This window comes from Syngnathus scovelli, chromosome 19 (assembly GCF_024217435.2).
Source record: "Syngnathus scovelli strain Florida chromosome 19, RoL_Ssco_1.2, whole genome shotgun sequence".
Lineage (NCBI taxonomy): Eukaryota > Metazoa > Chordata > Actinopteri > Syngnathiformes > Syngnathidae > Syngnathus > Syngnathus scovelli.
This window is the reverse complement of record NC_090865.1, coordinates 186,931-212,631: the sequence shown is the minus strand read 5'-3', so window position 1 is coordinate 212,631 and position 25,701 is coordinate 186,931. Positions and strand designations below refer to the sequence as shown.

General features: G+C 50.8%; 2 protein-coding genes across 6 annotated transcripts; one reads left to right on the top strand and one right to left on the bottom strand.

Annotated features, from left to right (window-relative positions):
* The first annotated feature begins 127 nt into the window (after positions 1 to 127).
* LOC125986691 (thrombospondin type-1 domain-containing protein 7A) lies at positions 128 to 20,100 on the top strand. Of its 2 annotated transcripts, XM_068648941.1 has the most exons (29): positions 128 to 656; positions 6,645 to 7,692; positions 7,896 to 8,138; positions 8,210 to 8,382; positions 9,627 to 9,782; positions 9,990 to 10,193; positions 10,303 to 10,497; positions 11,138 to 11,363; positions 11,724 to 11,839; positions 11,967 to 12,093; positions 12,226 to 12,329; positions 12,864 to 13,058; positions 13,201 to 13,467; positions 14,048 to 14,226; positions 14,351 to 14,356; positions 14,427 to 14,560; positions 14,856 to 15,009; positions 15,259 to 15,400; positions 15,475 to 15,590; positions 15,651 to 15,768; positions 15,879 to 16,024; positions 16,107 to 16,278; positions 16,389 to 16,562; positions 16,742 to 16,837; positions 16,967 to 17,049; positions 17,403 to 17,619; positions 17,747 to 17,834; positions 18,106 to 18,524; positions 18,660 to 20,100. In XM_068648941.1, the coding sequence occupies exons 1-28, from the start codon at positions 536 to 538 to the stop codon at positions 18,413 to 18,415; spliced, it is 5,310 nt and encodes a 1,769-aa protein (XP_068505042.1). In that variant the 5' UTR covers positions 128 to 535; the 3' UTR covers positions 18,416 to 18,524; positions 18,660 to 20,100. The 2 variants fall into 2 exon arrangements, with proteins under 2 accessions (XP_068505042.1, XP_049606462.1); XM_049750505.2 differs by lacking the exon at positions 18,106 to 18,524 and having other exon boundaries at positions 129 to 656.
* On the bottom strand, positions 20,097 to 25,701 carry LOC125986676 (semaphorin-4E-like). 4 transcript variants are annotated; one of them, XM_049750482.2, is made up of 13 exons: positions 25,455 to 25,695; positions 24,154 to 24,296; positions 23,907 to 23,951; positions 23,719 to 23,817; positions 23,016 to 23,115; positions 22,666 to 22,773; positions 22,011 to 22,138; positions 21,781 to 21,941; positions 21,615 to 21,672; positions 21,357 to 21,513; positions 21,154 to 21,266; positions 20,843 to 21,053; positions 20,097 to 20,673 (listed from the first exon to the last, which is right to left on the bottom strand). In XM_049750482.2, the coding sequence occupies exons 1-13, from the start codon at positions 25,567 to 25,569 to the stop codon at positions 20,222 to 20,224; spliced, it is 1,890 nt and encodes a 629-aa protein (XP_049606439.1). In that variant the 5' UTR covers positions 25,570 to 25,695; the 3' UTR covers positions 20,097 to 20,221. The 4 variants fall into 4 exon arrangements, with proteins under 4 accessions (XP_049606439.1, XP_049606437.1, XP_049606436.1 ...); XM_049750480.2 differs by having other exon boundaries at positions 21,154 to 21,510; positions 25,455 to 25,699; XM_049750479.2 differs by having other exon boundaries at positions 21,154 to 21,513; positions 25,455 to 25,698.

Here is a 25,701-nt window from a genome sequence, read left to right as displayed (position 1 = left end):
TTGTTTATTTGGACTGGGGTGGATCTGAAAAAGAGGAAGGGTAGAGTGGGTGGGCGTGTAGGAGTGAGGGGGAGCGAGGGAGGGAGGGAGGGAGGGAGGGAGCGAAAGAGGGAGGGAGGTGCGGCATACAAGAAGCAGCAGCAGCAGCAGCAGCAGCAGCAGCAAGCTGGCTTTAGGGCTGGCTCTATTGTTCCTTGTGTTATTGGTGCCAAACATCATTGTCCCTCATTAAGGAGCCAGGAAGGAAAGCGAGACACAGAGAAGAGCCAGTCCAGTCCAGTCCAGTCCTCCGTCCTGCATCCACCAGGATTACCTCTTGGATACGCTGGGGTGGACAAAAGCAAAGCTGAAGAAGGCGCGCGCACACACACACACGCGCGCACCACACACTTGAGTTGATCTTCACCTCGTGGCTGCCTTGGCTTCTTCTTTTTATCTGCATTGGGAAGTACAGTGCCTGCTGAGCCAGCCAGCCAGCCAGCCAGCCAGCGAGCAGTGGCGGGCGGGCGGCAGTGGCCGTCGGGCTGTTGGGAAGATGGGGGTGCTGAAAAGGGGAGCCTTGCTGTGGAGCTTCTTAGCGCTGCTCTTTCTCTCCATCTGGGAGCTGGATGCACAGGCAGCAGTGGCAATGAAAGCCACCTACATTTGGCAAACAGGTATGTTTTGCACTCGCTGCCGAGTGCTGATCCGCTTCCTGAGTCAGAATTGATTTTTTTACATCATTTTTACATTCAAGCGTAACCAAAAACTTGGTGGTAGTGCAATCTTTGCATATGCGGATTGACTGTGCACTTAGAGGGAATGGGATCATTCTCAAAGAGGACAAAGTTGGATCCCTGGGGATTTTGATGTTGCAGCACCTGACACGACTGTATCGATAGGTAGGACCTGATCTACTGCAATCCCTCAGGTCAGCTGCTTGTGCCATAGCAACGCTCAATGTCTTGGAGCAGCTGGGACGCTGCTTCTATTGGAGTCATTCATCACACTTTGACACGTGTGCAAATGTTGACAAATATGTGCAGGATGCATCGCGGCCCGGCCCGGCCCGGCCCGGCCCGGCCCGGCCCGGCCCAGCCCAGCCCAGCCCAGCGTCTCTTTTGCTTTGGGCTGAAAGTCAAAAGGGCAATTTTCAAAGACGAAGGGATTGGCAAGCTGTGCTGCACAATTCCACTGTTGTTTTGGGTGGTGCCTTGCACCACTCAAGGCTCATTCACTCTGAGCACATGGTCAGAGGGACACAATACTAATGCATGCTCCAATGAGCAGAATGGAGGGAGGGAGGGAGGATGGATCCCCCAACCTGGAAAGATGGGGCTGCAGCTGGTTCTGGTTGGCGTCTGTTTCATTTCTCTGTGTTATGCTGGATCAATGTGCTGGTTTCAGCCCCAATAGCAGCAGCTGATCAATGCTTAGAGTTCCAGTAATGTAGTTCAGCCTGCATAGAATCAATAAAAGCTTTGAGTGGAGTCAAGTCCTTGAAAAAAATCCGTCCATAATATTCTACTATGCCAGTTTGAAAGAACCATGCTGATGATTTGGACAAGGTGGGCTTTGACTTCACTGTTCATTAGGTACCAACGCAGTATCAAGATTTGGCGCTCACAGTTGTTGTTATTGAATTCACTATTTCTAAATGAGGTGCAAACAAAGAGCAATGCAAGTTGTGAGATTTGATGCTTCCAGTACAATTTATTAATTGATCATATTGGTACATTTTGATTTGGTCAGACATGCTTGGTACACATGGATCATTTTGGTAATAACATTTGCAGTCCACCGGAAACGGCATTCCGGCAATCGACCATGTAATAGATCACTTCATTGCAATTGAAGACGGCAATGGAGTAGCGTTCCCAAATGTGTCAAACAATTCCGACAAAGCAAGAAAGAAAAGCCCCTTGGGTGCATCTTTGAATTGGATTGTTTACAAGCTTGATTGTTGACACCAAATTCATAGAAATGCGGCGGCAGCGGCAGCGGCAGCGGCAGCGGCAGCGGCCTCCTGCTATTATGGGCTGGGCCTCCCTCTGAGTCAATGCAGGGGAAGGGATTAAGGATACGCACACACAACCCAGAGCAGAGCAGAGCAGATTGGCCAGACAAAGTTAACCTAGATATGCTACGTATATACGTCCGTCCGTCCGTCCGTCCGTCCGTCCGTCCGTCCGTCCACATGCTGCTCTTGGCTTAAATCCATTGCCACTTGGCTTTGGCCCAATGACACCATTAACTTACAGTACCCGTAAGGTTTTTCAAGTTGATCCGAGCTACCAATATATTTGGGGAGGATTCTGTCTTGCCTTCACTTCTGCTTCTCTTAGATGAGCAAAAGAAGGTTTGAGAGCGGTACGTGGTATATTTTTGCGCCTGTCACCAATTGGCTACATCTGTCGCAATATGGAGAAGGGGGGCTTGTGGTGTTACTTGCCCTCCTGAGACTACATGCTGTTCCCAGCAGCAAGTGCCAAGGGAATGAGGACTACACGTATCAAATGCGCAGAGGAAATATTAGCATTTCATCAATTTGCTGCCCCTAAGGAAACTCCATATTAGCCAGGAGCGCATCATCTCATAACAAGGACTCGAGTATGACGTTGTTCCTCTGTATTTGCCTAGCAAATGGCGAATGAGAAGATGCAGACAGATGTTGGTCGTCATGATGGCTCACCATTGCTTGGAGCCTCTTAGCAGGTTGGAAGCCTTGGCATGGAAATCCAGGTCAATTACAGCTGATCCCTGATCCCCAAAATGCCCTATGCTCTTTGTGAAAGCAGCCAGCCTATTTAGGTATCATCCCTGTATTGTTGTCATTTGTGCCAATGTTGACTCACTTTGTTCCTCTTGTCAAGCACGTGGCTCTCCCCTTTGTTCTTCCCCCCATTGTCCTCATTGCCTCCTCCCACATTAGAATTAAAAATACCCCCCCCCCCCACACCGCTTGTGTTAAATGACCCCTCAGTTCCAACTGAGGAGAGTGGAAAGGAAGCCATTGGCTGTGTGTGGAATGGACTGTAGCATCATCGGGTGCTGTTCCTACTTGCATTTGGCCAGAAATAGGGAGCAACCTATTTAAAGCTGCATGGATTGAAATGTAATCTTTGCCATGAGGAAAGGAAACATCTCTTTGAGAGCAACACTCTTGTTTTGTGCCGCATTCCTATTTTAGTTCAAGCCACTCTGCGCTTTTGCTTTGTCATACAGCAATTGTGTCGACGCATGCTGATCGATGTTATTGGTGGCATTTTCTTTCTATTTTGATAGACCGCCGCCGGTAGAAAGGTGTGTTTGCGCCGTTGTGGGAGGGAATACAGCTCAGTTTGTTTGCCGTCCAATGCAAGTGGCTATGCTAGTACTCTTTCAATTCAGTGCACGAAAGGTGCGTGCGTGCGTGCGTGCGTGCGTGCGTGCGTGCGTGCGTGCGTGGACTTCACGACAGCACTTACAGCAGCAGTAACAATAGTTTTCGCACAATTGTTGCACTGTGAACACATGAACCGCAAGTGATTTGAAGCCATCTTTGCCGTTTCCAACGCACTTGGTGAATATCAGAGCTGTGATGGTTGTATGACGGGGGTGGCGAAACGGTGCTTGTTTTTGGAGGTTGTTTTGTTTCAAGTGGCAAATGGCTGCAATTATCCTCTGTGGGTTTGACAATGCCTCATCTTTGCAGTGGACTGCCCTGAGTGAAATGTGCTTTGTAGAAAAATTCATAAACGTATGCATGCATGCATGCATGCATGCATAAGAGAAGAGTAGCTAACTCTCTTTTAATACGAGCACATTTGTTGTTTCCTACTAAGGCGTTTTATTGCAAGCAGGTCTCACAAATGTCAAGACCGCCCGCCACCCGTAATCGAGTGTGCTCGGGTTGCCTCATTAGAGCCGCTAAATGGGGGAGTAGAGCAAGTCAAGTACGGTGCCGTGACTCGGGGAAGCTGAATACAGATACAAGATCAAACACCATCATTTCCTTCCTTCCTTCCTTCCTTCAAACGATTCTACCTGTTTTCAGTCGAGCACAGGCTGGAACAATGAAAGCGAGGAAGAGCATACGTGCGGTGTGGCTGAACTATTACTTTCAACATGTAAAGTGTTGGCTCGCTCAATGATGTGCTGGTGCTGCTGGTGGTAAGAGTCCACGGAATGACTCGGCCATGACTCTGGTCACGTGCAGGCAAGCAGCGGACGTATTGGGCTCGCTGATGGATCCCAAAATGTCAATGGCAACATTTTGGCATCGTACACAACGTGTCCAGGAAGGAAGGAAGGAAGGAAGGAAGGAAGGAAGGAAGGAAGGAAGGAAGGAAAAAGGCAACTTGTATTCTATGCTTGAGAATGGGATTGAAGCAAATGGATTGTTGGTGGTGTGCTTGCTATTTTGTGCTTTAGCGATTAGCCGTCCTACTCTCGTTAAAGCCCTGTTTTCCTTTGGCTAATTGATATTCCTGGAAAGCTTTATGAGATCCAGTGAACGTGCTGGAGGATTGCCCTAAGCGGCATTAAGGGCTTTTCATCAAGGTGTTTCTTCCTCTTCTTGTCTTTCTCCATGCGCACTTACCTGCAGCTAACCCCCAGCCAACAAATGAGCTAAATGGCTGCTGTAAACAATCTAGCGGTGGGCTCGCAGCGTCATCATTGATAGTCAATTGGACGACAATCAGGAACCGATGTCTCCTAGAGCAACCGACTCGCATTGCATCTTACTAGGTTGCAACGCGGTATTGCATTTGCGTACTTGACGGCGGCGTCTGTGCCAGACGCAAGAGGTTCACCTTGCAGCACGCACGCACGCACGCCTTGATACTAAAGCAGTGGCAGTGTCACGGTAACATTGCTTTCTGATCAGAATGATTTGAATAATAATTGATCCTAACGACGGTCCTCGATGAATTCTCATGAATCTTCATGATTGCCCTTTTTCAACAATGACTTTCAAATATAGGCTGGGGCCAATTTGAAACGTCCTAAAGCTGATCCTGCCTCCAAAGCTGGCCAATGACTCTGCTCTGCTGCTTCCATCCAGTGTGTGACGCCAAAGGAAAGGAAAGGAAAGGAAAGGAAAGGAAAGGAAAGGAAAGGAAAGGAAAGGAAAGGAAAGGAAAGGAAAGGAAGGAAAGAGCATCTGATGTGGTGGATGTGGAGTGACATTTGCAGCTTTGCATTGCATTGCATTGCATTCACGCCACTGATGAGGAAAATACAAATGGCCTGCACACTTGTTTCTCCCAGGCCACAATAGCATTTGTTGTCATCCACGCTGATCATTAAGGCTGGCACTGACATGACTAGCAGAGATGTTTGTTCGCAATGGGCCAATAGTTGCTGGTTGGAGTTGGGACTTGAGCTGTCTTCTTGCTTCTTTAAAGGGCATCGTGAGACACTAATTACACTTGGCTAACCTACTGAGGACCGGCCGACACTTGGATTAGTCTCTTTAGCTCATGTTTACGCTATTCTTTTGCTTTCATAGATTAGAAAGCTGCTGCTCCATTTAGGGCTGTGCCTTAATGTCACAAAGGCTTCTCGGGATGCACGCGTTCTGCCCTCATCTCGCATGAGTGTGTGTGTGTGTGTGTGTGTGTGTGTGTGTGTGTGTGTGTGTGTGTGTGTGTGTGTGTGTGTGTGTGTGTGTGTGTGTGTGTGTGTATATATGTATGTATGTACGCACGAATGTAGGTGGCCCCGACATGGCCCTGAACTTGAGCAGTCATCAAAAACAATGAAATGACTTGCACAGAATGGAGCAATACCATGTCGACATTTCACTCCATTCAATGGGGGCTCGTATTCCAACTTGAACGTTGAGTGGCGGGATTTCATCAGAAAATTATGGAGAAAATTTGTGTGAGAAATGAAGGAATGAAAGCAAGCATGCACCCCTATGGTTGGATTTCTCTCCACACAATAAAGAAGCCAGATCTGTCCGTGTGTGTTGTGTGTCATCCATCCCCCATCCCCCACCTTTCAGCGTGGCGCTTCCATTGAAGAAGACAGATAGGAGGTGACAGTTGATTACAAAATCAGTGACGCATTGTCATATTTGTTTTGGTCTGTATTTATTGGCTAATGAGCGGCCAAGCTTTAGTGTTGCATGATCATACTACGTAAGCACATGCACTCTTTAGTCCAAATCATTTGGGTGAAGCCGTGGACGTGTGGGTGCATTTCATCAGCGTTCCCATGCACGCGTCATCCAGGAACAACACGCTCTGATGGCAGCATTGAATCATTCGTTGCTTACAGTAGACAATTTGCAGCCAGCCTGTTCAGGAACTCGCAAGTGCTACAAACGCATCATTGGCGTCACGTATCATCGGCGACATCGATTTCCAGCCTCCTCGCTGCTGCTGCTGCTGCTGCTGCTGCTGCTGCTGCTGCTGCTGCTGCTTTCCATGACTGCTCACATTTTCACACCGCAAGCATTGAAAACAAATACATCATGGGGGGGAAAATGGCATCTTTGGCCGACAATGTGTTTGTTTGTTTGTGTGTGTGTGTGTGTGTGTGTCTGTGGATCACCTACATTTGACTATTAGACTTGTCTTCTTCTGCAGGCAGTCAAATGTGCCCCAAGCCTTAGCATCCTCCCCAAGATGCTCATTTTGGGCTTTCACCCAACCTTCCTTTCTGACTCGTTTCAGGTGCGTGGGGTCGATGCATGGGCAGCGAGTGCGGTCCGGGAGGCAGCCAGAGCCGAGCGGTGTGGTGCGCTCACTCCGAAGGCTGGACCACCCTCCAAACAAACTGTAACCAGACGCAACGGCCCGACAACCGCCAAAAGTGCTTTCGCGTGTGCGACGGCCACAAAGAGCTCTACGACTGGCACGTGGGCGCGTGGACCCCATGCCTGGCCGTGCGCGGCGCGGGGGGGCGCCCCCCCGCCCTCTGCGCTCGGGGCGAGGAGGGCGTACAGAGCCGCGAGGTGGGCTGCGTCCACAAAGTGGACGGCCGACCGGCAGAGGACGCCATCTGTGAATACTTTGAACCCAAACCCCGCCTGGAGCAGGCCTGTCTCATCCCCTGCCCTCGGGATTGCGTCCTGTCCGAGTTCAGTCCGTGGACGCCCTGTTCCAAGACTTGCGGCATGGGCTTGCAGAACAGAATTCGCGCCGTTCTGGCGCCGCCCTTATTCGACGGCGCCGCCTGCTCCAACCTGACCGAGTTTCAGACGTGCCAGCCGGGACCCTGCCAGGGAGAGGAGAGCCTGTACAGCCTGAGAGTCGGGTCCTGGGGCCCCTGCTCTGTGCCCGTCGTCTCCAGGCAGGCCAGACAAGCTGACGGAGAAAGTCATCCAGCGGCCAAAAAGGGGGGCAAAAAACAAGCCGCAAGACTGGGCAAACGCAGGAGAGAGGGGCTCCAACGGCCCAAAGAGGACCACATCCAGGGGGATCAACTGGCAGACAAAGCGCCGGCGAGGAAATGGGGCAAGGTGACGGCAAAAGCCCACAGAGCGCCGGAGCGCCAGAGGAAGGCCAAAAACAAAGAGAAACGGGAGAAGAAAAAAATCACCCGAGAGAGGTTGAGGGAGAAGGCAAAGGCTAAGGATCCCGAGACCCGAGAGCTCATCAAAAAGAGACGCCACAGGAACCGTCAGAACCGCCCCGGAGGCAAGTTCTGGGATTTGCAAATTGGTTACCAGACCAGGGAAGTCTCCTGTGTGCATAAGAGTGGCGCTGTTGAGGCTCTAAGGTAAGAGGCGCGCGTTGTGCCGAAAGAGCGAGCCCACGTCTGACCAGACTGCTTTGGCCTTGGCTTGGCTTGGCCTTGGTTTGGCCTTGGCTTGGCTTTGGCCTTGGCCTTGGCCTTGGCCTTGGCCTTGGCCTTGGCCTTGGCCTTGGCCTTGGCCTTGGCTTGGCTTTGGCTTGGCCTTTGCCGCCGTTATTTCCTTCCAGTCTGTGCTCGCACCAATCGCTGCCAGTCACCTTCCAAGCGTGCGTCGTCACCAAAGACTGCAACGTGACCCAATGGTCCCAATGGTCGGCTTGCTCCAAGGACTGCGCCGGGCCCGAGGGCCAGCGGACCCGCGCTCGAAAAGTCAGCCAGTTCTCCGTGGGAGGAGGGGCCCGGTGTCCCGAGCTGGAAGAAAAGCAGCCGTGCAATCCTCAGGGAGAAACGCTGCCGCCGCCCTGCATTGCGTAACTTGTTTCTTCATCGCCACGTTTGTTTGTGAGCTACGGTACAATCTCCAATGCACATCTTTCCGCAGTTACACGTGGAAGAGCACCGAGTGGTCCGAATGCAGGGTGGACGCGTTGCTGAGCCAACAGGACCGGCGGAGAGGAAACCAGACTGGCTTGTGCGGAGGTGGCATTCAGTCTCGAGAGGTGTACTGCGTCCTGGCCGCTGGAGATACGCCGTCCCACCTCGCCAGCAAAGAAGGTCATCCACCTCCTTGCAATTTCAAATATCCATTGGCAATTGCGTGCGTGAAGCTTGCAAAATACGGAATCTTGCTATGATATGGCTTGAATATTTGCTGAGGTGTCACAGGTCCATGTCAGGGCTTGTGTTTGCGTGACATTGATTTCTCCCTAATATTGGATCAAACTCTGAAGTTGACATCTGTCAGGGCCAGCCAGCCGTAGCTCAAATAAACATGATGGATGGGTGGATGGATGGATGGATGGATGGATGGATGGATGGATGGATGGATGGATGGATGGATGGATGGATGGATGGATGGATGGATGGATGGATGGATGGATGGATGGATGGATGGATGGATGGATGGATGGATGGATGGATGGATGGATGGATGGATGGATGGATGGATGGATGGATGGATGGATGGATGGAAAAGGTAGCAGCTAAATGAATAACATGGGTGAAAGTTCATCTGTTGCGGCCTATCTGAGCCCTAACATCTGTTAAGTTGCCGTTGTCCCCTGCTTTCCTGCTCTCCTGCTCATGTTTGGACCAGAAATGACAATTCAACTCCTTTGAAATGGGCGACTTCACCATTTGAATCCATGCAAATGTGCACGCAAAAGCCACCAAGAGCTGAAAAATGAGCTTGCAGCCAGTGAGTGCTCGTTCGTGCTTATCCGTTGACACGGCTCCATCTGGAAGCTGAAGTGAAAATGATTGCCATCGTCAGCTCGCGAGCAGCGCACGTACGCACGCAGGCAGGCAGGCAGGCAGGCAGGCAGGCAGGCAGCCAGACAGCCACTTTCAGGTGTCACATTTCGCATTGCCAATTCGGTTAACGGTTTCACACCTTTGCCGGCAGGAAATAGAAGCCAACCTGCTCAAGCGTGAATAGAAGAAATGCTACGGAATGGCTTTGCGATGGAAGCAGATCTCACGAGACGCTCGGCATGCGCTTGTTCTTGGAATCGCTCTTCGTTCCAATAGAAAGAGACTATTTTAGGCAAATGTGCTCTTCAATGGCATTGTCATCCTATTGTGTTTTTTACTTTTGCCATAATCGACGTGGAAGCTCCGAAATAGGTGGTAGCGGTGACCTAGCTGATACTTGTCGTTTGAGCCCAGAAGAAGGCGTCCCAATGAGTCCGAGTCCCCGTGTGGCACAGCAAGCCGACGGATGACCTTGCAGCCAGAAAGGGATACGACGCACATGCAGCCTCGCATTGTGACAGACCGACAATGTGTGTTCCGTTCAGCACTGCGACCGGTCAACAGTGATCTGTGTGTGGGGACTCCCCCCAACACCACCCAGCTCTGCCACATCAACTGTCCGGTGGAGTGTCGGCTTTCGTCTTGGAGCGCCTGGGGACCGTGCACCTATGAAAAGTGCCAGGATCAAAGCGCAAAGAAAGGTACGGAGCGTCGTTGGTCCATGTCGGTTTGGCCGTGGGACGGTTTCTTCAAAGCGGCGGCGGCGCCGCGTTCAATGAAGGTTTTAGGGGGAAGAGCAGAAAGACAAAAAAAGAGGCATTCCTTAGTGAATGATGTTGTTGCCATTGACTGCCTTTTCTTCTCCTTCCTCTTCTTCTTCTTCTTCTTCTTGTCGTCACTGTCAACAGGCTTCAAAATGAGGAAGCGTCAAATCGTCAACCATCCGACAGGCGGCACAGGAAATTGCCCGCACTTGGTGGAGGCCATACCGTGCGAAGAGCCCAGATGCTACGAGTGGCTTGTGCTCAAGCTGGAAGAGTGCGTCCCTGACAATGACAGGGAATGTGGAGCCGGAACGCGCAATCCTCAAGTTCAGTGTGTCAACACCGACGGTTTGTTGGAGCTGGCTCTTCTTTTGTTTGCATGCTTTTCTACTCTGGCTGTGTGTGTGTGTGTGTGTGTGTCCAAGTGGCACGACGATAACACGAGCCTTCTTGTCAGGCCAACGTGCCGAGACGCAACTTTGCCGCGATGCCATCCTGCCCATGCCCGTCATCTGTGAGGTGCCTTGTCCAAAGGACTGTGCCCTCAGCACCTGGACCCAGTGGTCCCTGTGTTCCCACACCTGCTCTGGAAAAAGTACGGAAGGCAAGCAGAGCAGAGCGCGCTCCATTTTGGCCTACAATGCAGGAGAGGGTAAGCGCAAACGGATAGCAATACTCTTTGAAGGTCAAATTGGACTTCATGCTGAACTCGTACAGATAGGAGGACCACATCTTGTTTGTCGAAGGTCAAATTGGAGTTCATGCTGAACTCGTACACATAGGAAGGAGGGCATCTTGTTTGTCGAAGGTCAAATTGGAGTTCACGCTGAACTCGTACAGATAGAAGGACCGCATCTTGTCCTCGGAATGCTCATCACACCAAAGGAGCTTTTTTTTCTTTGAAGGAGGAGGAAAAAAAAAAAAAAAAAAAAAAGAGCCTGTCATTCCCATTTGCGTCAGGAGCGCTAATGGCTGAGCATCTCCTCAGGGTGTTTGAAATTCAGGCAACAGTGGCCAGTAGTGACATGGTTTTGTGGTGAAGAAGCTCACGTCAAGTGCAAGACCTTATTCTGGCTTTGCGGTGAAGAAGGTCACGTCAAGTGCAAGAGAGCTTATCCTGGCTTTGTGCCCTGCCTGCATCTTATCTCCAGCCATTTTTCCCCAGGGCTCCTATCAACAATTCTCTTGTGTCTTACAGATACAAATCGATGAAGCTCCTATAGCTCTTTCAATTCATGCTTGGACTTGGAAGTAGAAGGACAAAGCAAGTGACGCTTCCTGTCCTTCAATAGGTGGAATCCAGTGCCCCAATATCAGTAGCCTGCAGGAGGTGAGGAGCTGCAACCAGCACCCGTGCACGGTGTACCACTGGCAGACGGGCCTGTGGGGACAGTGCATAGAGGACTCCTCCATCCCAGCGACCAACGCATCCATAGACCGTTCCTCGTGCTCTGTTGGGATGCAGACTCGTAAGGTCATCTGTGTGCGGGTTAACGTGGGCCAGGTTCCGCCCAAAAAGTAAGTCAAATCGAGTGGAGGGAGGGAGGTAGGGTTGGGAGGCTGGCAGGGTTGGGAGTGGTGTTCAAACATCTGGCCGATTCCTTCCCTAAACGTCTGCTGGGGCCAAGGATGATGTATTTGTTTGAAAGTATTATTTTGGCAGCAGAGTAGCTAAAAGCCCCCACGCGGTGTATGGAAATGACGACTATCTTGTTATTGGAGCATGCTTTTGCAGACGACAGCTACACGCTGGTGCCGCAGAGGATATACTACGTGTATATCTCTCTCTTTTTTTCCCACCGGACCAGGCAGTCTTGCAACGGCTGCGAGCGCCGCCGTTGCAAGACTGCCGCCCGAACCCAATGCCCATTGTTTCAGGTGTCCGGAGAGCCTGCGTCCAGACACGGTCAGGCCCTGCTTCTTGCCTTGCAAAAGGGACTGCTTGCTCAGCCCGTACAGTGACTGGAGCCCCTATCCGTCAACATGTCAAAAAGGTTGGCTTCAGCGGATGGATGCAATGTGATGTTATGTTGAAGGCCGAACTCTGTCGCTCGAGGCGGCCTTTTTCAGTCACTGTGGCTATTGGAGAGAGAGGGAAAAAGCTCCTTTGCTCGCCTGCAGGTGGCAAGACCAAGCAATACAGAAAACGCGTCATCATCCAGTTCCCAGCCAATGGAGGACAAGAGTGTCCAGAAGTGCTGACACAAGAAAGAGAGAGTGATGCTCCGTCCGTCTGTCCAGGATACAGGTACAAGTCCCTTTTCACAAGCCAATTTCATTTTGGCAACACGATCATCCATGAGATGGATGGATGGATGGATTTCAGCGGGTCAGCAACCCGCGCAGGCTTTTAAACACACCAAACGCTTTCTTGCTTTAGATGGAAAACACATAAATGGCGAAGATGCCAAATGGTTCCATGGTCAGTCCGTCAGGACAGCCCTGGGGCTCAGGAAACCTGTGGATCGGGCCTACAGGTTCGAGGTGAGAACGCACTGGCGCTTCTGGAAACAGAAGATATAGTTGAGTCTTTTGAAAAGCCTTCTTGTTTGCTTGATGAAGAAGATAACCAATGCAGCGCTTCTCAACGTGACCGGAGCGGAGCGGACGTGAAGCGAGTGCTCTTTTCGAATGATTCGTCGAAGACGTTAGCGCTCAAATTCCTCTCCCGCTCTCTGACATACGTATTGAGTCCATGATCTAATCCAATGATGCGCATCCTGCTCCACCACTTTGATGATGGCTCTTGCTAGGATTTAGCACCTGTCAAAGTAGGCTTCATAGACAAGCCTCTCTCTTTCTCTTCACCATTTCATACAATGATGAAACATTTTTGCTTTGACCTGTATTTCTTTGCTGTTGTAGCATATCTGCATTAGCAACGGAGAGTAAAGCCTCTGCACTGTGTCTCCCGTCCGTCCGTCCGTCCATCTGTCTGTCCATTCGTCTGTCCGTCCGTCCGTCCGGCCATCCATCCGTCTACCCCCCCATCCATCCATCCATCCCCCCCCCCCATAGCCGTGTCATGCCGGAGGCAGGATGGTGGGCAGGCGGATATCGAAGCTTGTCTGAAGTTCTCCAGGTCCATGCCGCCTCTCACCCAGCTCTGCCAGCTGCCCTGCCAGGAGGACTGCCAATTGAGCAACTGGTCCAAATTTTCCCCTTGCACAGCCGACTGTGTGGGGGTCAGGGTCCGCAAACGCACCCTTGTGGGTAAGCACATATCCATACGTACGTACGTAGAGATGGATTGCGAAAGAAAACAACAGCTAACGTTGGACTCAAAATGGCACAATTATTTTCCTCCACATTCATGTCCAGGAGTAATTTTCCCAAATGCTTGTATGGGTTGCAGGTAAGAGCAAGAAGCGAGAGCAGTGTAGGAACCACCAGATGTATCCCCTGAGTGAGACTCAGTACTGCCCGTGCAACAAATACAACGCCCAGCCCGTGGGCAACTGGTCCGACTGCATACTTTCCGAGAGCGGCCGCGCCGAAGGACAACTGGGCGTGAAGGTCCAGGGCGATAGCAAGGAGTGCGGTCAAGGCTACCGATACCAAGCGATGGCTTGCTATGACCAGGATAACCGCATTGTCGAGACTTCACGTTGCAACAGTCATGGTGAGCAACTGATCTTACGGAAACAAAGAACAAACCTGCAATGACTAATGAGAAGCTTGAGAGTGGAAATCATCATCATCATCATCATCATCCCCCTCCTCCTCCTGGGGGGCAAAAAACAAAAAGTGCAACCAACCAGACTGGCATGATGCGTACGTAACGTAGTATACATTGGCAGCAAGTCCATTCATTTTTGATACTAGAGCACAGCTGGCACAGCAACAAAAGGAAAGACGCTAGAGTGAAGTGGGACACAGCTGGAGACTCACTTTTAGTCTGGCTGGCAGGTCAACTGACGAAGCTTCAACCACCACTACCACCACCACATAGGGCTGGCCGATGCTTGTTGTCATCCTGGATATGGCCTGCGTTACAATCAGTCAGGCTGAAATTAGCTCCGAGTTTGCCAGCAAAGGCCACGAAAGGCAATTGGGAGGGAGGGAGGGAGGGCTTTTTGGGGCTTTTGAAGAATCGGGCCGGCCACAAGTGACTGCTGTCAGCTTCGGCTCAGAGTCAAAGTCGCGTGATTCCAATCGTCCCTCCACTGTTTGTTCTACATTTGTCGTCCTGTTGTTTGTAGGACACATCGAGGAGGCTTGCATCATTCCCTGTCCGTCCGACTGCAAACTCAGCGAGTGGTCCAATTGGTCACGATGCAGCAAGTCGTGCGGCAGCGGCGTTAAAGTTCGATCCAAATGGCTCCGAGAAAAACCATACAACGGTGGGAGGCCTTGCCCCAAACTTGACCACGTCAACCAGGTGAGCCGTTGCGTCCTCTGATAAGCTCGGCCAAGGTCTCGTAGAGGAGCGTGTCAATGACGTGAGCGTTTTTCTTCTCTTCTCTTCTCTCCTCTTTTCTTTGTGCAATGCATTTCAACCCCAGGCACAAGTAAGGAGCATTGACCATTACCCGAGCGCCTACTTTGGCGTGGACGTACTTTGAAATCTGCTTCAAACAGGTTTATGAAGTGGTGCCATGTGTCAGTGACTGCGGCCAGTATATTTGGGTGGTGGAGCCATGGAGCGGATGGAAGGTTAGCAGCGTGGACCTGAAGAGCAACTGCGGCGAAGGTGTGCAGACCAGAAAAGTCAGGTAAGCGGGCGGCTTTTGCTCATACCGTGGTGTGGTGTGGTGTGGCGTGGCGTCTGGCCTGGCGTGGCGTGGCGTCTGGTCTGGCCTGGCCTGGCCTGGCCTGGCGTCTGGCCTGGCCTGGCCTGGCGTCTGGCCTGGCCTGGCCTGGCCTGGCCTGGCCTGGCCTGGCGTCTGGCCTGGCGTCTGGCCTGGCGTCTGGCCTGGCCTGGCCTGGCCTGGCGTCTGGCCTGGCCTGGCCTGGCCTCTGTATTTTGCCCAAGCTAGCGCCGACAGGCCGTCGTGTTTTGTACAACAGGTGTATGCTGAACACCGTCGACGGGCCCTCGGAGCAGGTGGAGGACTACCTGTGCGATCCGGAGGAGATGCCTGTGGGCGCTCGCAACAGCCAGCTTCCCTGTCCAGAGGACTGTGTCTTATCAGACTGGGGCGCCTGGAGTCCATGCCCATTGGTGAGAAAGACACGTGCATCCACAGCACTTTCTGTGTACATTTGATCTTTTTTGCAGTCTTGTCTTTATTCATTCGTCGGCGGTAGAGGGAGCGGTGGTCTCCATAGTAACCCTTGTATAAGATGTGTCTGTTCCGCTGGTGGCTTGCTAAGTTTGAGCTCTATAAAGAAAAGATTTTTGATCAAACAAATTGCACTTTGACTCTACCACCTGCGCACGTACGTACGTACCTATTTGTTTGTCGCTCAGCCCTGTGACGGGAACAGTACACGTGAGAGGAGGGCTTCTCCAATCAGGCAGCCCGGAAAGGACAAGGAGTGCCCTTTGAGCACTCAAGCGGAGTTTTGCAAACTCAACAGCAATTGCTTCCACTACTCCTACAACATCACAGGTGAGAGCCAAGCAGCCGGCTGCTTTTGTGCCGGCTGCAAACCTGCTGGTTTTTCCCTCCATTGATCTGAGCAGATTGGAGTACTTGTCAGCTGAGTGATCGAGCAGTCTGCGGAAATGGCATCAAAACCCGCATGCTGGACTGTGTGCGGAGCGACGGCAAATCTGTTGACCTAAAGTTCTGCCAAGAGGTGGGTCGGCTTAGGCTTGGCTATTTTTGCGCCTTCTCGAATCGCATGCGTGTCTTTCAGCTTGGTCTGGAGAGGAAGTGGCAAATGAACGCCTCTTGTGTCGTGGAGTGCCCCGTCAACTGCCAACTGTCCGAGTGGTCGGCATGGTCCGACTGCACGCGTACGTGCGGACTCCGAGGTATCTGGAGATTTCAGGGTTGCAGGTTCATTTGGGACTGCTTGTCACCAAGACGTGCTGATGAGGCAAAAATGCCTCTTTATTTTTTCTCTCTCTCTTCTGGTCTTCAGGCAAGCTGTGGAGAAGACGCACAGTCATCCAGGCTCCCCAGGGCGACGGGCGGCCGTGCCCGAGCCAGATGCAGCAGTGGAAGCCGTGCCTCGTGAAGCCCTGCTACAGCTGGAGATACAGCGGCTGGTCCGAATGCAAGTCTGAGGTCAGACACTCGGCAAGTCTGAGGTCGCTCTCCGGCCAGATACGATTCGAATCCTCCTATGGGACATTTTCTTCAACTGCAGGGTGCGAGATGCGGCGAAGGCTTGCGCTTCAGGAACATTTCATGCTTGGTGTCGGACGGAAGCCATCTCCCAGGAAGTCCGGTGGACGACGAGCTGTGTGGAGACCAAGAGCCCGTGGTGGAAGGCGATACGCACGTCGTACTGCAGGAGTCCTGCACGGTTCCGTGTCCGGGTAGACAAAGTCACTTTAGTCAAGCCATTCATTCATTCAGTCAGTCAGTCAGTCAGTCATTTTTGGAAAAAATGCAACCAAATAGCAATCTTCTTTTGTCTTCTTCTTAGGGGAATGCTACCTGACAGACTGGACACTTTGGAGTCTGTGCCAGTTAAGCTGCGTTGGTGGGGATGATCTGGGTTTCGGCTCCGTGCAAGTCCGCTCTCGAGCTGTTGTGGCTCAAGACCCTGAGAATCTGCTTCAGTGTCCGGAACAGGAGCTGGAGGCCCGGCCGTGCACAGGTTCAAATTTCCACAATCCCTATGTTTTCATTTGAATCCAGCGAGCGTCAGTTGTGAGATGGATGGATGGATGGATGGATGGATGGATGGATGGATGGATGGATGGATGGATAAATGAATGCATGAATGGATGAATGAATGAATGAATTGAATGATTGGATGGAACGTTCTCTCTTCAGAGGGCCAGTGTTTCCAATACACCTGGCGAGCAGCACCGTGGAGAGGCTCGTCGCGGCACGTCTGGTGCCAGCGCTCGGACGGACTCAATGTCACAGGTGACGTGTGCAAACGTCACACCGTGCGCACACATTCCAGACTCATTTGCTAAAGGTCCAAATGTAGTATTTGTGAGGGAGGGTCTGCTTGTGGCTGACGGCAGCAACACGCAACGCTGTCAATTACAGGCGGGTGCCCGAGCGCAGCCAAGCCCCCGGCCGAGCGATCCTGCGACCCGCCCTGCACCGAGCCGCGTTCCTTTTGTACAGAGGTGAGTGGGAGCAACGGTGCAAATCCAGGCAGGCCGGCAGGCAGGCCGGCAGGCAGTCAGCCTTTTGAATATCCCAACCTTTTGAATATCCTGTTTTGTGTGCTTGATGTAAGCGATATTGTCTGTCACCTTGGAAATCTCCTTGAATTGTCGCCACCTTCTTTCCTTCCTTCCTTCCTTCCTTCCTTCCTTCCTTCCTTCCTTCCTTCCTTCCTTCCTTCCTTCCTTCCTTCCTTCCTTCCTTCCTTCCTTCCTTCCTTCCTTCCTTCCTTCCTTCCTTCCTTCCTTCCTTCCTTCCTTCCTTCCCTCCCTCCCTTCCTTCCCTCCCTCCCTTCCTTCCTTCCTTCCTTCAGTCGGGCGTTTGTGGCTGCGAGGAGGGCTACACAGAGGTTATGACCTCTGACGGCCTACTAGACCAGTGCACGGTTATCCCAGTGCTGGAGATCCCCACTGGCGGTGACAACAAAGCCGGCGTCAAGACCATCGTGGCCTTCAACCCCACCCGGCCGCCGGCAGTCAGCCTACCGGGCAGGGTGGGCCGCACCTGGTTCCTGCAGCCTTTCGGTCCAGGTAGACGCAATTGCAATCCGTGATCAATTTGGATTGGACTGAATTCAAAACAACAGTAGAGAGATCCAAATGGCCGTGTCTATACTCTAATCGCACCCACTCACTCGTTGCCAATGTTTGATTACAGATGGAAAGCTGAAGACCTGGGTATATGGCGTAGCAGCAGGAGTTTTTGTTCTTCTCGTCTTTATAATGTCAATGACTTACTTGGCATGGTAAAGTACCAGCACACCTCCCTCCCTCCCTCCCTCCCTCCCTCCCTTTCATTCACATCATCACCAGTGATTGAATGGGGATCAGAAGAGAGAAAGAAGGCTTGCAGTCTGATCAAACTGGCAAATCCATTTTGGGTCAGATTCGTTTCAAATTTGACAAGTTTGATCTCCATGACGTCACTGTCCATGTTTAATCAGGGTTTTTGTGTCCATCGTCAACATTTCATTTTTTTTTTTTTTTTCCCCCTCCGCCTTCACGTTCTCTGTTTAGTCGTGGCTTTTGCCTTTGCCGTGAGCCAAAGTCCAAGTCCCCTGCAGATGGGGTGTACTGGCTGGACCCAAACAGCTACACAGTGCCTTACATCTGCCCGTCGTGCCAGAACCTTGAACAGCAAGAGCTCTGGCAGCACCAGAAGCAGCAGCAGCAATATGCAGTCCAGCAGCCTCCTCAAGCGACCTCGCAGCTGCAGCTTCAAGCGCAGCCGCAGCCGCAGCTGCAGGCGCAGCAGCAGCAGCCGCCGCCGCCGCCGCCGCATTCACTCCACTGCTCCACACCTCACTTTGAAACGCTAATCACTTAATCAGGACAACGGCTGTTTGTTGGCTGGCTGACTTTGATTTGCTGCCGCGCCGCCCTCCTCCTTCTCTGTGATTCATCTTTGATCATTTCATTTTCATCATTTGACGGAGGTGAGCTTCCAGCGTCAACATCACGGTAGCGTTTGTGTTGTGGAAGCAGCTCGGCGCGCACGCACGCATCCCAGTTAGCTAACTTGACTTGATCATGGGCCCAAATGTTTGCTTTTGGTTGTTTTTGTCCGGCAGCAAGAAGCCAAAGAAAGCACAGCGACGACAGATGAACAACAGACTGAAGCCACTGACGCTGGCCTATGACGGAGACGCCGACATGTAGGAGGAGCGCGGAAACGCCTTGAGCTCCACATACTACGTATCAACTCATCTCCTTAGCAGATTTGCTTTCCTCCACGGTACGCTCTTTTTGTTTTGCGTTCACAAAAGCCTTTCTGACTTGATTTGACTTCCGACGTGTGGAAGTTTGCCTTTTTCAGGCACGTTTGGCCTGCTAAGCTCAATTGTTCTTTTGGTCACAAGAGAAACGGACAGAGCATTATGAATTTCACAACGACTATCTCATCTGCCTGCCTGCCGCGAGCGAGCGAGCGACTTTTTTTAGAAAAACAAAATATTTTTTATCTCATCTCTTTCTTTCTTTCCTTTTTATTTGTTTTTTTTTAATTTTCCGGCCATCGTTTTGCACTATATTAGTGCAGCCAGTTGTCCTCATGTCTGGCCTCCATGCAAGAAATGGCCTCTCCCTCTCTCTCTCTCTCTCTCTCTCTCTCTCTCTCTCCCCCTCTCCCTCTCTCTCTCTCTCTCTGTCTCTCTCTCTCTCCAGAAAATGCATTGAACAAATGCCAATGTTTTTGAGTGTAAACGATGATTCTCAACATCCCTTTCAAACATGTACAGCTGCCATACGTTCGGCGGTTGTAAATGCATTGTGGAAGAGCAACTCTTTTGTCTGATTTCCTCACCACAAAAGTCAATCTCCAAAAGTTGGCACCGACTTACCGAGTTTGACTTTGGGCACTGCTCAACAATTGTGCGCCGAAAGGGGGAGCACATCCTCACTGGAAAAGGTTGAAGGTCCTGTGTGATGATCCTTTCGTTTAGTCGCATGAGTCTTAATTGCGTGGGAGTTCCCGCAACGCCGCATCTTTTCACGGGATGCCTGCCGCCAGAGAGATGCCTGGGATATTCTCATTTTGTAAGCCTCAAGGTGACCTTTGGCCTAGACCAGGGTCCGAGGGAGCCGCCGTCCCGCCTGTTTGGGAAACGGCAAAGCAGGTCCGACTTTTGACTTGATTTCACCTCATTCGACCGCTCCTTTGGATGCTTGACCCGAGTCGGTATTCCTCTGAGGCTTTGCATTTGATCAATCAATCGATCCGTCTACCCTCTTTGACACTGAGCTTGAAGATGCAGTTGTCCATTGTCAAGCATTGACATTTGTGAATGGATATCAAAGCAGCAGGTGGCCCGCTGTGCCGGTAGCTTCACGGAATGTTGCATTTCTATTTGCTTGGGGGAATTTTTTGGACTGCAAAATGAAGAAATGCCGCCGAGCCAATGCCAGGATACCAATGTGGAAAAATGAAGTCTGTCCTTTCCTACTCTTTGTATGTCTTTGAATAATTGCTGATAATAAACCCCGAGAAAAAGAATAAATAGTTCAGCCCATTTATGACCACCGCACTCATTTTATTTCTCTAAATGCAGCCAGCACATGCAACCAAATCATCATCATCCAAAGGATTTACACTGTGTCAAAGCTTCAACTTGCTTGCATACAACTTAGCAATATCTTAGAGAGCATATTCGCTCTTGCTCTCCCTAACCGTGTACACCTGTCGTCTCCATTTGCATACGATGAAGGCTGCCAGGGAGAGGCAAAGCACAAACAGCAAAACCATTGACACCACAAAAGGTGGCCAAAGGACACAAATCAACAGCGGCGAATGAGAGGAGCCGCCGCCGCCGCCGCGCTCACTGGCGGTGAAGTAGTAAGCAGCCACGACGCCGTGGCTGTACACGGTGTCTCGGGCCACTTCCGAGGACTGGCACGTGTACAGGCCCACGTCCAAGTCCGAGGCGTTCATAATGACCAGACCCTGGCTATACATGCGGTACTTGGCGCTGGACTCCAGCGTCCGGTTGGCAAAGCGCCAGTGGACCTGCGCAAGGTTGGAGCTAGCCTGGCAAGGCAGCAGCATGTTGACCCCTGGAGCCAAAGACTTGTTCACCACCGCCACTGGACCTACAAATGCATAAGCAACGTGACGAGCCGAGGAGAGCTTTCAATCACGCTGAGCAGCGAGCCCACCCAAAGTCGGATTGTGAGCCCAAACGTTTCCCTTCCATATTCAAGAGCGCCAAAAAAATCCAGCCGTGGATTGACTCTTACCAAGGATCACTCCATGACATACCAGGTAAGGGACAGGCGGAGACAGCGTTCAAACTTTGTATGGCCATGGTAAGGTTGGACAAGGAAGCGACGGCCGAACAGAGATTTGTGAGCAGCTCCCAGGCACAATAGGGATCTCTGGCCAGAAGGCAGTCCAGGCACGTGTGGTAGCGAGCGCAATCGCTGACTGGGATCTGGACCACGCCCGCGTCCGAGCTGGCGTACAGCTGGCCCTGCAAGCAAGCAAGCAAGCAAGCCGGCCAGCCGGCCCGCCCGCCAGCCAGCCATACAATGAAGCATCTGGCGGCAACAATTTCACTTTTGACATTTTACCTTGCTGGTTAACAGGCGCAGTGTCCTGATGGGCTCACTTGGGAACACTTGAATCTCCTCAATGACAAACACTTCTCCGTCGGCAAAGACAGCCTTCTGAATAAAACCGTCGGCTGGCGGGGGAGCGAGAAGACCAGACGTCCGTCGCTCGCTCGCTCGCTCGCTCACTTTCAGCTCTCGAATTAAAATAGCGTCCTTCTTACCTGTGCCAATGAACACCACATCCCGTCTCTCTCCGTCCAATGTGCTCACACGATGTCCAACTATCTGGCCCAGCGCTGCTCCCTTTTTCATCAGCTGAGGGACAATCTCTAAATCCAGCCTTTTGGCCGGGCCGTTGTCGTACTCGTAGCAATCCTTCTGGAGGGAGGGAGGGAGGGGAGGCAAAGACGAGGCAAGCTAAAAAAAAAGTCCTTCCGGGGATACTCCATTTCTCAAGCTTGGAGGCCAGACAGTCTTACCCTGAAAATGCTACTGATAGACTCCATATTGTACGCACACACAGTCGACACTCCATCCCTGGGAAGTGCAAATGAAAACAGTTTCACGTTGGCTACTTCTCTGGTGGATGAGATTGCTGGGCTGGGCTGGGCCGGGCCGGGCCGGGCCGGGCCGGCTTATAGTTACAGCTGTGAGGTGAAGACGGCGTATAATCGACTCTGCTGCCAGTTTTGATCATCCTTCAACAGGTAGGCGCTCTCCACTACAGAGGGCAACTTCTGGCCAGGCAGAACGCAATTCAGCCGCGCTCGGGCCAAGGACCTGTAGTAACTGCTGCCGCTATTGTCCTAAAGCCATCCATACGCATGCATACTTGCACTTGATTGTAAAGCAGTTTGGATTTTGCAAGTTGTTACCTTGGGGACACAAGTCAGCTGCGATACTCGAACTGCACCGTTACCATCCCTCACAACACCAGAGAATACTAAATAGATGTGCATTCTCTCCTCGTTCAAAAAGTCCATGTGGACAAAGTTAATAGTATCTGGAAGACGACAAAGGGGATCCGGTCAAGTAGATGAGTAGTCAATTGGAGTCCAAAAAAATGACCATTGATGTAGTCGTTATTTGATCTCTGCAATTTGTATGGAGCGACTGCATAACTGTTCTTGTTTTGACCATCCATATCCATCCATATCCATCCATATCCATCCATCCATCCATATCCATCCATCCATCCATATCCATCCATCCATCCATCCATATCCATCCATCCATCCATCCATATCCATCCATCCATCCATATCCATCCATCCATCCATCTCCATCCATCTCCATCCATCTCCATCCATCTCCATCCATCTCCATCCATCTCCATCCATCCATCTCCATCCATCCATCTCCATCCATCCATCTCCATCCATCCATCCATCCATCTCCATCCATCCATCCATCCATCCATCCATCCATCCATCCATCCATCCATCCATCCATCCATCCATCCATCCATCCATCCATCCATCCACCCACCCAAAACCCACCCATCCTGCAATCGCGCTTTATTTGACCTACCTTTCAACCATTCAGAAGGAAATTCAACGTGTTCACCAGAGTCATCGCGTCGCCTTATTTGCGGTAGGGATGAACCCTTGCCTGTTGTTGCAGCATACAAGTCCTGTCCTGTACCACAAACTTTGATCATGTTCTACACATTTGTTTTGGTTTTTTTTTTTTATAAACAAAAATACAAATGAAGTATTCAATGTGAAAACCATAACATTCTATTTGCTTGAACTGTCCGGAGATCCAAAACTAGATTTTCTTGCCCCTGCCTGCACGAAAATGTGCCTTGGACAGTTGGTAGTTTGGTTTTTGTCTTTTCTTGTTTAGTCCTACTTGACGTTGGCAAGTGAAATACTCACCGACTCTGACAGAGGCATATCCATCAAATGGTAAGGAAGAACAAAGGCCTTCTTGTACACCATACTGCTGATATGGTTCCAGGTGTCCACCATCCCAATACTAGAGCACAAAAAGAAAAATCTTACAAGCAAATAGTTGTGGCCTTCCTTTCCATCAATTGTGTGATGATTTGACCTCCTTTTTGTCAACCAATTGTGACACTTTGACCTACTTTTTGGCGGCAGCTGGCTTTCCCAATTGAAGCCAATTAAAGTTGCTAGGTCTTGAGGAGCCACCCGCCTTTGTTGTTGCCAAGACATTTTTGAGAAACTCGAATTTTCAACTGTGAATGGCCATCCCATCGCATCGCATCGCATCCCTGGCCAGGCCCGGCCCGGCCCGGCCCCAGTTAAAGCACCTTTGGCACCCAAACGCACTCACTCATTCTGTGCAAAGAGATGCTGCCATCTAGCGGTGGCATTTGCAACCTTAAAGCGTCCTTGTTGAAATGTCCTTGCCTTGGCAGACAACGGGATAAGTAAGGGCTGCTTGCTTGCTTGCTTGCTTGCTTTCTTGCTTGCTTGCTTGCTTGCTTGCTTGCTTGCTTGCTTGCAACATATAGCCCCACATACAATCAACAATCGATAGGGAGGGTTAGGGTGCTGGCTGCTTGCTTTCAACAGATATTGTCAAGCCTTTCAGACGTGTCTATTTTCAACTCACCAAAGAGTCGCACCTGGGCGACATAGCATTTGTCCCACACACTTGCACCGCGGAGTTGGAAGTTTGGTGGAGGCTCCGGATGTAATTGTGACAATTCAACTGCATGCGACAAGAGGCAACAGACAGCAGATTCAAACTCCAAGCAGATGACCACTCGCACAAACATCAAGATAAGACTTGACGCAAACCTGGTCAGTCACGCATGCCTTTCCCCCGGTTCTCGGCCAGGATACCTGCATCATCATCATCATCATCATCATCATCATCGTCACAAGGCAACAAAGTGTCAAAACCAAACATTGACTGTCTCCTTTTGTACATGTGTACATTTTATGTGTAAATGTTGATTGTATGACTTTTGAGAGTAGCCAGCCGTGGGACAGTGCCGTCCCTGCGTGCGTGCGTGCGTGCGTGCGTCCATCATGTTCCACTCACATGATGCATCTTGGCAGAGATGTTATTAATGTCCAAGGCAAAAAGTGCATCTCTGGCTCCCACCATCAGCAGTCCCAGCTCCTCCATAATCAGCATGGCGTTGTAGTAGTTCATCCCATCCTCGCGGAAGGTCACAAGATTGTCTGAATGGACGGACGGACGGCAAAGAGAAAGCATCTGCATGTGTGCAAGGACTAGTCGTTGGGCTTTTATTCTCAACTTAGCACTAGCAAAGAAATCTTCAGCCTCCTTCCCATCAAACAAGTCACTTGAATTGTTTGCGTCCGTCCAACTCTGGCCCGCAAGCCATAGTTGAACGGACGGACGGACGGACGGACGAACGGACGGACACCTTGACATAGACTTCAAAGACAAAAGCATACAAAATGGTGTCCCACTTAGCTTGGAAAAAAAAAGTCATAGCATGATGTGGTATATGGTTTTTGCTGCTTCGCTGGTCTTCAAAAAACACTCGGTGATCGGAGGCTGTTTCCCGACGAATGAGCACTTCAGGGACCACGGCTGATTGGGAAAAGATTTTATTCAACCAATGTCAGAGTGAAGTCTTTCCAAAAAGTTGAGTGGCCCAAGGCATGGATGTAAAGAAGTCCTACCCCCCCCCCAAAAGGGGGAGCGAGCGAGAGCGAGAGCGAGCGAGCCCGCGCTAGCGCGAGCCCCCCTTGGTACGAACGACCCCTGGAACGAGAGCCCCCCCTCTTGTCAGGCCCGTAGCTTTTATACCTGACAAGAAGCTGATGTCACGGCTTTGGGTAACAGCTGTAGTTTTCAATCTACTAGCTTACTTCAGTCCTAAAAAGGAGATCTTGACCAGCGCTGTTGGTGATGGACGACAACAGCCACTTTACCTTATTATAGGATTGCACACATTGCTGAAACTGAATTCTCCCTGGTCACGGACAACTGGCCCTTCTGTCTTCTACTAAGTACTTATACATTACTGAAACTAAAGCTCCTCTGTACAGCAAATATAGTTTGATAGTCTTACTGCTACTAGTGGATCATCTAGTGCAACATACAGATACGCATAAAGTTCCAAATTCACTTCAATGATAAAACCAAAGCAAATCGTTTCCCACTTAGCTTAACGTGCACTCGACATGCTATCAAAGCACGTTGTTAGACTGTAGATTAAACATAGTCAGAAAAGACCAAATCTTATTGTATTGTTCCGTCTCCATTATTTGACTTTAGGATTTGAACATGTTTTTTGTTGTTCTTTTTTTTTTTTTTTTACATTTGCCAATTGGCACAAGAGAGAATGGTAAGCTCCCAAGACTTACCTGGATAGGGGATAGTCTTTCGTGCGACCCAAGGCTGCACATTGCTATCGCAAAATGAGCCATAGAGTATGAAGGCGCAGACAATTCTCAGCAGCAGCGTCATCATTGGCGACATCTGTCAAGAGTACTTGCTTGCTCCTCACCACTCTCCAACAAGTACAGACTCGGTCGGCGATGTCAAGCGAGCTGAGCTTTTACACCTACGTTCCCCTTTGTCCTTGTTTTTTTCTTCTTTGTTTACCCTCTT

Excerpts from the sequence above, each read along its gene's own strand:
- LOC125986676 (XM_049750479.2), bottom strand. The coding sequence starts at position 25,569 with ATGTCGCCAATGATGACGCTGCTGCTGAGAATTGTCTGCGCCTTCATA. Across the intron at positions 23,952-24,153 it reads TCTCTGCCAAGATGCATCAT|GTATCCTGGCCGAGAACCGG; the intron begins GTGAGTGGAACA and ends ATGATGATGCAG. Across the intron at positions 21,942-22,010 it reads AGCTGACTTGTGTCCCCAAG|GACAATAGCGGCAGCAGTTA; the intron begins GTAACAACTTGC and ends GGATGGCTTTAG.
- LOC125986691 (XM_068648941.1), top strand. The coding sequence starts at position 536 with ATGGGGGTGCTGAAAAGGGGAGCCTTGCTGTGGAGCTTCTTAGCGCTG. Across the intron at positions 15,769-15,878 it reads GCGTACGTGCGGACTCCGAG|GCAAGCTGTGGAGAAGACGC; the intron begins GTATCTGGAGAT and ends TCTGGTCTTCAG. Across the intron at positions 17,620-17,746 it reads CCTGCAGCCTTTCGGTCCAG|ATGGAAAGCTGAAGACCTGG; the intron begins GTAGACGCAATT and ends GTTTGATTACAG.